Source organism: Martes martes (genome assembly GCF_963455335.1).
Source record: "Martes martes genome assembly, chromosome: 14".
NCBI classification, from domain to species: Eukaryota; Metazoa; Chordata; class Mammalia; order Carnivora; family Mustelidae; genus Martes; species Martes martes.
This window is the reverse complement of record NC_137902.1, coordinates 14,329,749-14,342,051: the sequence shown is the minus strand read 5'-3', so window position 1 is coordinate 14,342,051 and position 12,303 is coordinate 14,329,749. Positions and strand designations below refer to the sequence as shown.

The 12,303-nt window shown below is 46.2% G+C and overlaps 1 protein-coding gene across 1 annotated transcript in view; it reads right to left on the bottom strand.

Moving 5' to 3' along the window:
• Positions 1-313: 313 nt before the first annotated feature.
• The window catches only part of GFRA1 (GDNF family receptor alpha 1), a 209,836-nt gene continuing 197,846 nt past the window's right edge, over positions 314-12,303 (bottom strand). Inside the window, exons 8-9 of the mRNA XM_080823034.1 lie at positions 3,575-3,628; positions 314-2,429 (exon numbers count right to left, since the gene is read on the bottom strand). Of these exons, the coding sequence (XP_080679160.1) occupies positions 2,274-2,429; positions 3,575-3,628 (210 nt within the window). The 3' untranslated portion in view covers positions 314-2,273. The remainder of the gene's footprint in view (positions 2,430-3,574; positions 3,629-12,303) is intronic.

The window sequence follows — 12,303 nt, the reverse complement described above, 5'->3', positions numbered from 1 at the left end:
ATTTCCTCTTCGGTCATCTGAAGCTAATTACAACTGCTGCTTACCGCAGAAGGAATCAATAGCTTTCTACAGTAGATCACATAGAATCAGACCCATATGCAATTAGTCTAGTGTAGATACACAGAGATACCTTAATTAAAACAAAATATGCTCTGTAAGAGATAGGCTTTCATAGAGGACCGGAATTCCAAATGTTCCAACACATTTAACATTGTTTATTCAAAGAAAGAGTCTTCATGAAGCCTTTCACTAATCAAATCTGTTTGATGAATTTTCCTTGGAAACATTTTGAACTGAAAAAACACGGAACTTTGTATTATACATTTATGTTTATTAACATTTGGATATAAATGTACTTCAAACACCAAGAGAGCTAAAAGACTATGCCTTTATCTTGGATTGAATAGATTTCCCACCCCAGTGATTTGATTAATTCTTACAAGGCAAACATCAGCGGGCAAAGGGGATCAGTATGAACTGTGCACCTTGGGTTCCTCCTCCAGCCCCTCTATGGATGTGGGGAGAAGTAATGCTCCCCAGCACTCCAGTCGGATGGATACTCCTCTTATCTACTCAGTGTTGGAGAAGCATGGCTCCTAGTGCTCGATCACTGTAGATTCTGAATGTCACCATCAACCAGACTTCAAAAGCGCACTTCAAGGTCTACTCGTTTAAGGATGGAGAATGATGGAAGGTGATGTGCGGTGAACAAGCCACACGCCTTGTTTCCAGAGTCCTGTTCTGGTCCGCGTATCTTCTGCCGGCCAACTCATCTCTACACACCTATTGCTGGTCTTCTTGATCCACAAGCCTTTCTTTCCACAGGGTCAGTCCCAGTCTGTCATGGAGGACGCATAACAAGACGCGAGTTGATTCCTGATGACCTTCGGACTAAATCCCTCTAAACAGTGGCTAGGTCATCACCACTGAGAGTACAACCCTTAGGAAAACAACTGCATACCCCGGCATGGATCAGCTTCAGAAGAGAGGGCGGCACGTTCCTGTCCCCCAGCCCAGTCAAACTGACCTGTGTCAAGGAACACGGAAGCCGAGGTCCTCCTGCATTGTGTCAACCGGCACGCATGCCGTCGGCCGCTGCAGAGCATTTACAAGGGGCCACCAGTTTCCTCACAGGTATGCAAGCTCGTGTTTCGAGAAATGACAAAAGACAACACTTGGCTGCACTGTTTCCTCCTGCCTGTCCACAGTTACATGATGCAGAGCTTTCTGCTAAAGCACGAGGCTCCTCAGGGTCTGCTTCTGAAAAGCTGTCTTCGTGAAGTTAATATTGGAGCTAACGCTATTTAGGAGAGGAAAACGAGCTCCATGTATTTTATATTAAATCATCAGTAAAAAAATGAAGACAATATCATTACTTTCAAAATATAGAAAGCCAATAGTTGAAATCATTTAGTAGTAAAGTTTTTTTCTACATATAACCTCATACATGTAAAGAGTATTAGAATGACATGTCAGCTATATTTGACTCTCGTTAGTGAAAGGGCTTCTCCCTCAGGTAAGGCTTAGGTCATTCAGTGATCAAGGTACTGAGAAGTTTCACTCACACGCGCCCCTCTATTCTGACTAGAAGACAGACACTACATCTGGATGAGACAGGTGTCTTTTGTTTGGTAGGAGAGCGTAGAACTCTTCACAGTACACAAACAGTGTGGAAAGTGCCAGTACATATAGAAAGGGGAACACTGGCGCAAGCTTGTTTGCACGAAGTCCATCAAGATCCTCTGGATGAGAATCTTTGCTTTGTGACAAAATAAGCTTGCACCCACCCGTGGTAGGCTAAAGTGATGTCATCAGAAACCAAAGCCATTATAGGAGATACGGAAGATTTTTTAGAAATACTAAGTCCTTCTCTTGCTAGGAAAGGCCAGAATTAAATTGTTAAAATCATCCCCATCATCATCATCACGTCAAACATGGGCCCAGTTGGTTTTATAGCCAAATTCACGCACTGCCCCTCGACAACACAGCAGGCCCCAAAGCCTTTTCAGTATGGAATGTAGCACTGTATTGGGTAGCCCACAGAAGCCCTAAGGATCACAAGAAGATTTCTTAAAAACCAAAACCAAAACCAAAACCAAAAAAAAAAAAAGAAGAAGAAGAAGAAACAAAAGAAAAAGTTCCAGTTGGATGAAACTGTTTTCTCAGTATCTCAACTGGGCTCCTAAAACTGGAATTTCAGATACACAAGAGGACAGGAAACAGATAGCTTGGTTTTTGTCTTTTTACATGTCCATATTGTTGTTTAAATGCAGCTACGATGTTTCTGCCAAAGATAAAGATAATAAGGTGGACAGGGTGGTGACCACCAAAACCAGCAGTGGGCTCAGACCGCAGCTTGGAGGAGCAGCCATTGATTTTGTGGTTATGTGGCTGGAAGGACCAGCGAGACCATTCTTTTCGTAATCACGCTGTAAGAGAGAATATTTTCATTGTCACCCATTGCATGTATTTCCCCTATCCCAGCATATTTTAGCCACACTCTTTCTCTCTCCCACCTCCAACTCCAGCTAGCTGTAGCACTCACCCAAGCTGACCTAAGATAAGACCATGGAGACTTCAATTCCCTGACTTGTAGTTTTACGGAAAAGAATCACGAATCTGGGTGAGAACTGGATATACAGACTTACAGAGTTTATGATAAACTGGCCAACGCTTGCTACTTGCTCCTCCACTATGAATTTTACTGAAATCCATTTGTGGGACAGCTTTGCGTCTTCCTTCACTCCTACCTTCTGGATCTGCCCGTAGCTAGGGGACATGGAATGCTTCTCCTGGTATTGACTGAGGAGGAAGCTCGCTGTCCCTCCCCATCCCGGAGGAAGGGCAGGAAAAATCATCTCAGAAAACCGGTCCAGGCAAGTGTCAGCTCACGTGGAGCTGGGCCACAAATCGCACTGAGATGGGCAGGGCCGTCTACAACTTTTCTCTCCATTTGCCCTTTCAACCCCAGATTTTCTAGATGAAGGCGCCTGCCCCGCACATCATTGGGACAGCCCACACCAGAACCTTGGCTTTCGGACTCCCAGTTGGCACAGCTGTCCTTCCCTAAGATGGATGCCTCCGTCCCCACCACAGCATCCACTCAGTCCCATAGCTGCATCCCACCACAATGACTGGCAGGTGACAGCATCATTCATCTCCTCTGTACAATGGGGAGAGGAATGTGGCCTGCCCTAGCTACCTCTGGGTTGCTGCAGAGGTCAAAGGAACTGTAGACAGAGGACCTCTGGTAAGCAGTGAGAGTTTCTGAGTGTCTTCTCTGTGAGGGCTGATTCTACAAGACTGTGGTCATATAGTCTCCGGCATTGGAACAATGGTATTTGTGCTGACTCCAGCTCTGGGATGAGGATCCTGGGTCTCACACGTAGTTGGAACTTTGTGCACTGGGATCCAAAGACCTCACTTGGCTCAAAGCGCAGAGGGACATGGAGGGTGCCTTAGATCTTTTTCCTAGACCTGAAACCTCATTGTCCTTGAACCTTTCCATCTTTACCACGGACTCAAAGTTCTATGTCTAGAAATGCAGGGAGACCCAGAGAGAAACATAACTTACATCAGAAAGACAGAGGTGTGTACTGCCCGACATATTGGATTTCAGCTTCTGGGCCTGGGAAAGACAAACACATACACACATAAAATCACTCACATTTAATATGGAATAATGGTTACCGATGATCCACTAATCAGTTGTCTAGGGCAGGGCCACTGATAGAAAAATGTGAGCCACAATTATGAGCCCATATATAATCTTACATTTTCTAGTAACCACATAAGAGATAAAGGTAAAGATAATTGTGATAACATATTTTATTTAACCCAATATATTATCTTTTCAACATGCAATCAATACAAAAAGTTATTAATGAGATATTTCACTTTTTTTCATATTGTCTTCAAAATCTGGTGTGTTTGACATTGCACATCTTATTTCAGACCTGCCCCATTTCAAAGGCTCAGTAGCTACCTGTGGCTGGTGGCTAGCAGGGGCAACACAAGACTAGGTTACTAAAAACAGTTTTGTTTTTGCTTTTGTGTTTTTAGAGAGGGGAGGGGAGGGGGTCGAGAGCACGGGCGAGGGACAGAGGCAGAGGGAGAAAGAGGATTTTAAGTGAGATCCACGCCCAGCCCAGAGCCCGACATGGCCCTCAATCTCATGACCTTGAAATCATGACCTGAGCCAAAATCAAGAGTCGGACGCTTAACTGATGGAGCCAACCAGGCACCCCAAGACAAAGCTTTGAAGTCATTCACATTCAGAACTCATTTATATCTATGAATGTTCATTCTGGGGATGTGCCTTTGAGGTAAAAATGTCACAATAAAAATCGGTGTTCGTTAGTCATATAGAGATAGGTCTTCCCGAAGCTCGCTTGTTTATTTGTTTTAGTTTTGCTTCAGTCAACAAGCACGGAGCTATTTTCCAGTGTTGGGCATCAGGTGTTCAGAGCCAAAGGATGTAGTCACTGGGCTCATGGGTCTGACCTCTAGCTGAGTAAACCACTCATGGCTTGAGAGTTTGGGCACAGGGCAGGGACTCTGACAGACGGATCCCCCTGGAGGAGCTGTGCAGGGTGTTACGGGGCTCGACCCAGTAATAATAAAATTGCTTCCAGGGCAGTGGCAGGTGGCTGAGCTGTGAATGCTGTGAGCTCCCCAACTCCTCACACTGGAACTAGTCTCCACTGAGCTTCTACCAGAGGACTGAGTTAAAGAAGAGTTTCCATCACTCAGACAATTACAGTAAGAGCTGCTGACCCAATATCGCCCTTTTGTTTTGTAAAGGAAAACAGAGTGCGGTGAAGTTAAGTGACTTCTCCAAGGTCACATAGCAATTTACTGGTAGAGTCAGGATATAGACCAGGTCTCTAAAACTCTTGAAAGGAAAATGTGCTCTTTCCTCCATTACAGTATTTCCCCCAAGCAATCTTGGCACCCTTGGTTCTTCATGCTCTACCTGCCCCCAAATCAACATGAAGACCCTCCCCCCCCCCCAATGGGCTCCTTCTCCCAAAACAGGAATCTGTTGGCACCAAAGACAGAGAGCTTATGTGCTAACAGGATGATGCTGGTCAAGCATCACACCTTAAGGAGTGTCTGGGCACCTGGCTCTGCGTGAAAGGCAGTGGGCAGGCTGCCAGTTGTAGGAAGACTTCTGGAAGTCTTTGGAGACACGCTAGGCTGCTGATGGCATGTTCACCCAAGGAGTAATTTATTGACCATAATGCTACTTGGGAGGCATCATAATCTTTACCTATATTTGCATATGCCAGCTGTGAATATGAAATAGAAACCTTTAAAAAGGCATTGAGAGTAAGACAATGTGAAGCATCCCCAGGCTGTTCAAAGGTCACAAAATGTTATGTGTAAGAGGATGAAAGGATGAATGGGAAGAGGAGTCTCTTCCCAAAAGCCTCCTTTTAATCTATAGTAATAGCAAATCTGGTCCCTTGCATTGTTACCTGCAGAGAATAATGTACAGAACTTTACATGTTTTATTTCTGTTCAAGATTGGAATTGTGCCCAGATACCAAAACGGCCTTAAAACATCCCATTCTCTTTTTCCTTTGCTAGGCCATAATCTACAAAAGACATAAACCCTTGCTGTGGGCCTTTGCATAACGAAGAAGCTCACTAAAATGTGCAGAGAAAGCAGCCTGACTTCTAGTCTGAGACACATTATGCCTTCAAGTTGTTTCTGTGCTTGTGATCACAGCTCAACTATGCCTCCGTGTTGTAAACCATAGGCCTCTGAGTTCTAAGGGTCGGGGAGGCCTCTTTCCTACTTTGTTCTGTATGATAGCACCGGTATGTAGGTTTTTACTCACTAAGTACACAATCCGAGGATACTCACCAGCTATACTCAGTCACTTCAGGAATGTGCTGAATACTTGTTCAATGCCCATCAATATTAAATGATTATAAATTATAAATCTACCAATTATCCATCTACCAATGGATAAGAAGTCTTCTGTCTTGACAGATTGTCTTAAGTGCACTCTACATGTGCAGAGATAGATTTCTGACCCTCACTGGTCACCGAGGGTTCACACTGCTTAGTGCTTTGCAGGCGTGTGGGCTCTCGCCTTCCACCTGGAAAGAGCGGGGATTACTGCTCCGTCACACAGGAAAATACATTTAAACCAGCTCCAGGTCTGGGACGTCTCTGAGCTCTTTCCCCCGCAAGGCAGGCATCTTGGTATCTATCTAAAGGAAACGGTCAACCCGAGGTCTTGTCTCCCTGCAGCCCCATCAGCTTCACTAAAACTAGAGGCAGCATCTCTAAGCTCGTCTTGCCTGGAGGACCATTCTTGTTGGCATAACTGGATAACCTGCAGAGAGCAAAGGTAATAATGTGCACCGGGGCCCTACAGAGGCTCTGAGAAAATGCTTCCTCTCCTGTTAAGCACCTTCCCAAACCACCGAAGCCCTTAGCACTCCAGAGGCTCAGCTTTGCATGCACACTGGCCTTTAAATACCCTGCTTACACAGTGTGTGAACGCAGCATCCCAGTGCAAGGCGTAGACAGAAACTCACAGCACCGCGGAGGCAGAGCGGAAAGCCCTGGAATTCCACCTGAACTCTGCAGGGACCACAGAGAGGTCCGGCAGTCTGATGAGAAGGTGACGGGCAAATGTTACCAGTTATGAGAATATAGCAAGTGGCTTCTGGGTAACAGAATCACAACACTGGACAGACAGATTTTTCCCAGCAAACCTGTAGTGCGTATGACAAGACGAGGACCAAGGGTCTGCTTCTGAGACTGGCCAGCACTGGGTACAGGAGGAGCGCAGCCACACCGGGCGTCTGGGGCCTCTACGGGTTTGTCAGCTGCACACGGAGGGGCAGAGCCTGGGATGTTAGACCCGTGTATGTCTAGCTGGTCGCATGCTTGTGAGTCCTGTATGTAGTCGGAATCCCTCCGGTGGCGCTGAGGGTCAGAAACGTCCTATGCAGATCCAGAGTCCACGAAGGAAATCTGGCTCTTAGAGCTCATCTTAGAAGCCTGAGCAACCTGTTATTTCCACCTCTGAAGGGCTTTTATCCTGAGCATTTTCGGCCGCATCATCAAGCTATCGCTGTCTTGCTCATCAGGTAGGATAAATGCGAACAGAATTACAAGGGGGCCCCACCTTCGACTACCGCGAAGTGTACTTACATACTTGAAACATCATCTTGTAGGTGATAAAAATGGGGATGGTGCCAGGAAAGTTAAAAAAAAAAAAAAGTTAAAAAACTTCTGAGACCTTGTAAGAAACTAGAAGCATACTTCTTACTGCTGAGCTCTAACCCCGAAGACGAAGCGTGGAATACTGGGAGTGCCAGCTCAAGGTCCGGTCTGCGGGCCCAGCAGTCCTGCTCATTAACGGGAGCCACAGGGACCCAGCACAGAGCGTGGCCAGCCCGGACCTATCTAGACAACAAACCTTACAGTGTGGCTTTAAAATATGACCTCTCCTAAAAAGAGAGAGAGAGAGAAGGATAAAGAAGACAGTGCATTTCATTTTTCTAAAAGTCCATTTTAACCACTGGTATGACATGCTGAAAAATGAATCCTTTAATCTCTTTGAGGAAAGACTGTTTCCTAGCGGCTAATTCATAGTCCTGTGGTTACTGGGGAAACCACCTGACTCTGAGTGCAGGGGAAACGTCACCAGCAAACCACGGGACCACAAGGCTTTCAACTCGAGGATGGGGAGATGAAAGGGACTGGTGAAGCCCATTTCCAGCCGAGCAGCCTTGCTGTCATTTTGGAAAACTGGAGAACTTGTATTCAGGCCCCTCCTAGGACTTGTCCCTCCAGCAGTGTTGTAAAACTGTCCCTGGTGGTGATCCGCTAGTCCAGGCACGGGTAATAGAATTTCCACCGCATTATAATTGTAAGGCCAGACCTTGCCAGTCCCTGGCACCAGAGGGTTAATAAATGCATTAGATGCTGTTAACCTCTGTTACCTGGAGTCAGACTGATGACGCTCCTGCTTTTTACCCCAGTGATTAGCATTTGGAAAGTCAGCCCTGGTGCCAGGAGGCTTCCTGGTCAGAAGGCACAGGCACACCCCTGGCCGGGGAGGCCTCCATCCAGTGCCCTCCCCCTGCCCCAGGCCACGACACAGACACACGAGCTCTGCCCACAGCAGGCTCTCCCGGAGCCTCGGGGACCAGGCAGGCTTCCGGCGCAGCACGCTTGCTCTGTTTATGGAATCAGATGCTTAAAAGCGCAGCGATGCAGAGCCTGGCCTTTGCTGCCCCAGGACTCGGTTTCTGCAGAGAAGTCGGGGCTTCATCTCCGGCTTTCAGGCAGCGGTCAGCCAGCAGGGCACGGAACATTTCTCCACTCTCCTCCACACGTAAGGGGAGCCAGTTTCTGCTCTACCTCCAGAAAATAAAACCAGAGGAAGTTGCCCAACCCAATAGCAACAGACTGTCCAGGCTGCAGCCAAATGGTCATAATTAATGATGCTTCTGGTTCTTTTCTTCCTTGCTTTACTGATTAGAGACATTTGCTATATTAGGAACCTGTTTGCTTAATGACAGAATACAAGCAATAAACAGAGAAATACACAGACTGTAAAATGCAATCAACTTCGCTCCCCAGCACTCACGAAGTACCGAGCTGCATCTATCACGCTTGTCAATACCTAGTTTATTAGGGTACGGGTCTCTTCCAAAGCATAAATTGGACCTTTGTGAGGGGAAACCGCTGCAGGAGTTCTTCCTGAAACAGCCCTTGCCCAGCTTCAATCTATACATCTTACATTTGCAGGCAGGACAAGACACAGGAAGGAAGGTTACCTGAGCAGAGGAACCTGCATTTTTACATTGCATTTTAGAAAAACAGACTCCCCTGACTACAGACTTTCACGGGCAGTACTTACTGCATAGCAATTCTATTGTGAACTTGACACTTACTCGTCCAAATTAATTTCTACACAGAAAAGACAGAAAAAAGCAACTGCCTACTGAATCCGAGCTGTGGTCTGTCCAGGGCTCTGTAGTGTTATGCTCTTTTCAGCATTTTGGATTTTACCTGTTGGATTTGGGTGAACCTGCGATTTTTTTTTACCACTGGTCTGGTCACAAGCTGTTGGCCAGCCTTTCCAAAGTCCCTACCATGGTCTGTTCTGAAACCCACCTTCCTACGGATCTGCTTTTCCTACAAACTTGTTAACAGCCACTTGCAACCACTGGTCTGAATAATGTGCAGTAAAGTCAGCTGCGTAAGACAAGTGGACACATAAATAAGCCTTGTTCTGAGCCCCTGGGCTTGGATGTTTGTCTTCTCACACCCGTGCTCGGCAGGGAAGGGGTCCATTTCTGCCAGGCTGCTCTCTGCCAGCCCCTTGGACTCTGGCACAGGTTGGGGAGAGGCCAAGGGGCTATGCAGAGGGCAAGGGTGAGATGGGGCGAGTGTCCTTCGGAGAAAGGGGCTGCTTTTCTACTCTCTCGGCAAGACACCATGTCAGAACTGAATTTCAGCCAGAAGACTTTCAGTACACGAAGCTCTAAGAAGGCCTTATAAAGATATTTCCCTCAGCATGGGGTTGGGAAGGCCCCCCTGGGTGCCAAGTTTCCTTCGTCTGGTGTGCTCTGGGCAGGTTGAGCCTGGTCGTAAGATGGGGGCAGGGAAAGGCTTGGAGGCCTGAAGTCAGGCTTCCTTACCCAGAAAAAGTGCAGGCTCAGATCCTGGTTGAGCTGTTTAGACAAGGCCTCCAAAGTCAGTGCAGTGAACTGAACTGAGGCCAGACCGGGGGGGGGGGGGGGGGAGGGAGGCAGGGGGCGGGTACGTAGCCTTGAAAGAGACGTGGATTCCTGTTCTTGAGTCAAGCAGGTCTTGGATTCCTGGCACCCATGGGGTATCCCAAGTTTAACTGTGCACTTCATGTTGAGCTTAGGGCCAAGCCTAGAGCAGAAACCCTCTCACCTGACTGGTCTGGGGATGGCACCTGCAGAGTATTTGTCACTTGAGAAATGAAGTTAAAGGACAAAATCATTAAATTACTAAAAAATGACACATTTGTCTCAAATTTTTATTTCGAAGTTGCTTTTTTTTTTTTTTAAACTAAAGTGTTGAATAAGAACACTGAAGGTGATATCTACTCTTAACGAAATTTGAAGTACACAATACAGTCTTGCTGACTCTAGGCCCAATGCTGCCCACCTTGCATCATCAAAACTCTATACCCACTGAACAACCACTTCCTGTTTCCCCTCCCCCAGCCTCTGGCAACCACAATCCCATGCTTGCCTTCCATGAGTTGGAGGATATTAGATATCTGATGTACGTAGAATCATGCAGTATTTGTCCTTCTGTGGCTGGCTTATTTCACTTAGTATAACGTCCTTCGGATCCATCCCTATTGTTACATACGGCAGGATTTCCTTGTTTATTAAGGCTGAATAATAATAGCTCATTGTATGTGTTAAATCAAATATTCTTATGTCAAATCTGAATGTCAGGCATTTATTGATTTGGGGGGCACATGACCAAGGCCAACTTCTTTAAAAAAGTGTTTTCGGGCACCTGAGTGGGTCTGGGTCAGTCAGTTCAGGGTCTGACGTCGGCTCAGGTTATGATCTCAGGGTCCTGACACTGAGCCCTGCATCGGGCTCCGCACTCAGCAAGGAGTCTGCTTGAGAGTCTCTCTCCCTCTCTCCTTTGTCCTTCCTGCTCATACGTACTCTCTCTCTCAAATAATTTGATAAGTAAATCTTTAAAAAAAAGTTTTTTAAAGGAAGAGTTTCCTGATTGGAGTTCCCTGGCTTATGTTCTGCAGAATCTACCTCTATAATTAGTTCATGGTCTATAATTTCCAGGTTTACCTTCTTTAAAACAGGAGTGACATTTTGTTTGATACCTACAGAGGAATCTCAGAGCAGATTTTTTTTCACCATTTTATAATTTTTCTCAGTCTTTTGTGATTTTGCCCCACCCACATCTGATCCAAAGACATTTTTTAAAGGAATTTGGCTTTCTCAGTGTGTTCAACTCAGTTTTCATCGAAACAACTATGCTTTCTTTTGTGCTCCTATTTCAATCCTTCATATAATACTGATTTAAATTTGCAAGCAAAACACCAACCATAAGAGCATAAAAAAGGTTTGAGAACAAACGTGCCCGACTCTTTTAACCCTGTCTCTCAACTGGAGAGAGCAAGGGCAGAGGTGAACAGGAGAACAGAAGCACAAGCTTGGGGCATGCCGTCGGCCTTGGGCATTAGATATTTACAAGAGAACGGAGAGGCTGTCTTCTGTGATAAGTTGGTTACATGAGGGTCCGTGATGAGGCTTCTACTATGGTTTAGAATTTATTCCTAGTACTAGCTTGATTGATAAAAGATGATAAATGGAACACAGGCTAAGAAGGTCCTATTCTTGGCTCTTCAACCGTCAGCTTTAATGATAATAATCCCTGTCCTCCTTCTTACCTCCCAGAATTGTTCTGAGAATCAAAGGTCAAAGGGGAAAGTCCCTTCAGACCTCAGGGTGATGTGGAGGCTTGCATGGCCTCTCTGTGTTCTCTAGGCTGGTGTTCTTGGGCCGGAGCAGGGACTGGAGAAATGCAAAAGCTCAAGCTAATTTGGCTGGTGAACACAATATTGACTAGAACAGGCTCACGATCTTCTGTGAGCCCTTGGATTTAAAAATGAATGCAATGAAAGAGATACAGTCCAGTAAGATATATCAACAGTCCTCCATTAGCTAAGCAGTCCCCCGGGCTTGGTCATCAGTCTCCAGCACGCCATAAAAAGGATGCCTACAGCTCCGCACTTGTAATTCAACACTAATGGCATGATGGTGCAGACACTGTCTCCAGCAGGAAGCCCTAACACGGCACTCGAGCTGGCCTCTCTCCCTTCCAGACTTCCCGGGACCGTCCTGCAGCTGTGTTCCTTTTCCCTAAGCTGGAGCAAACACAGGCTGTAAACTACACCAGAGAACCGTGTTTTCCTGCATGGTTAACTTGTTTGATTTGTAATGTATCCAGACAAGAACCAATTATGACCTGTATTTTAGAAAATGATGCCCTATTAACAGTGAGATTATACCAAACAATGTGTGAAAGACATTTGGGCGTGGGGCACAGGGGGTGTTTCGTAGAGCAAACATTCGGTGAGTAGGGTCGAAAGGCGACTCAGGGGATGGCCCCAAAATGAAACACTCGTTTTCTCAAATGTGCAGTTGGAAATGCAAATGCGTGAGAGCAACAGAAAAGATTCATTGTGGTTTCTGATGAGAAGTGCATGAAGCCTGTCTCGTCAGACACGCATCCCCACCGCCATCAGA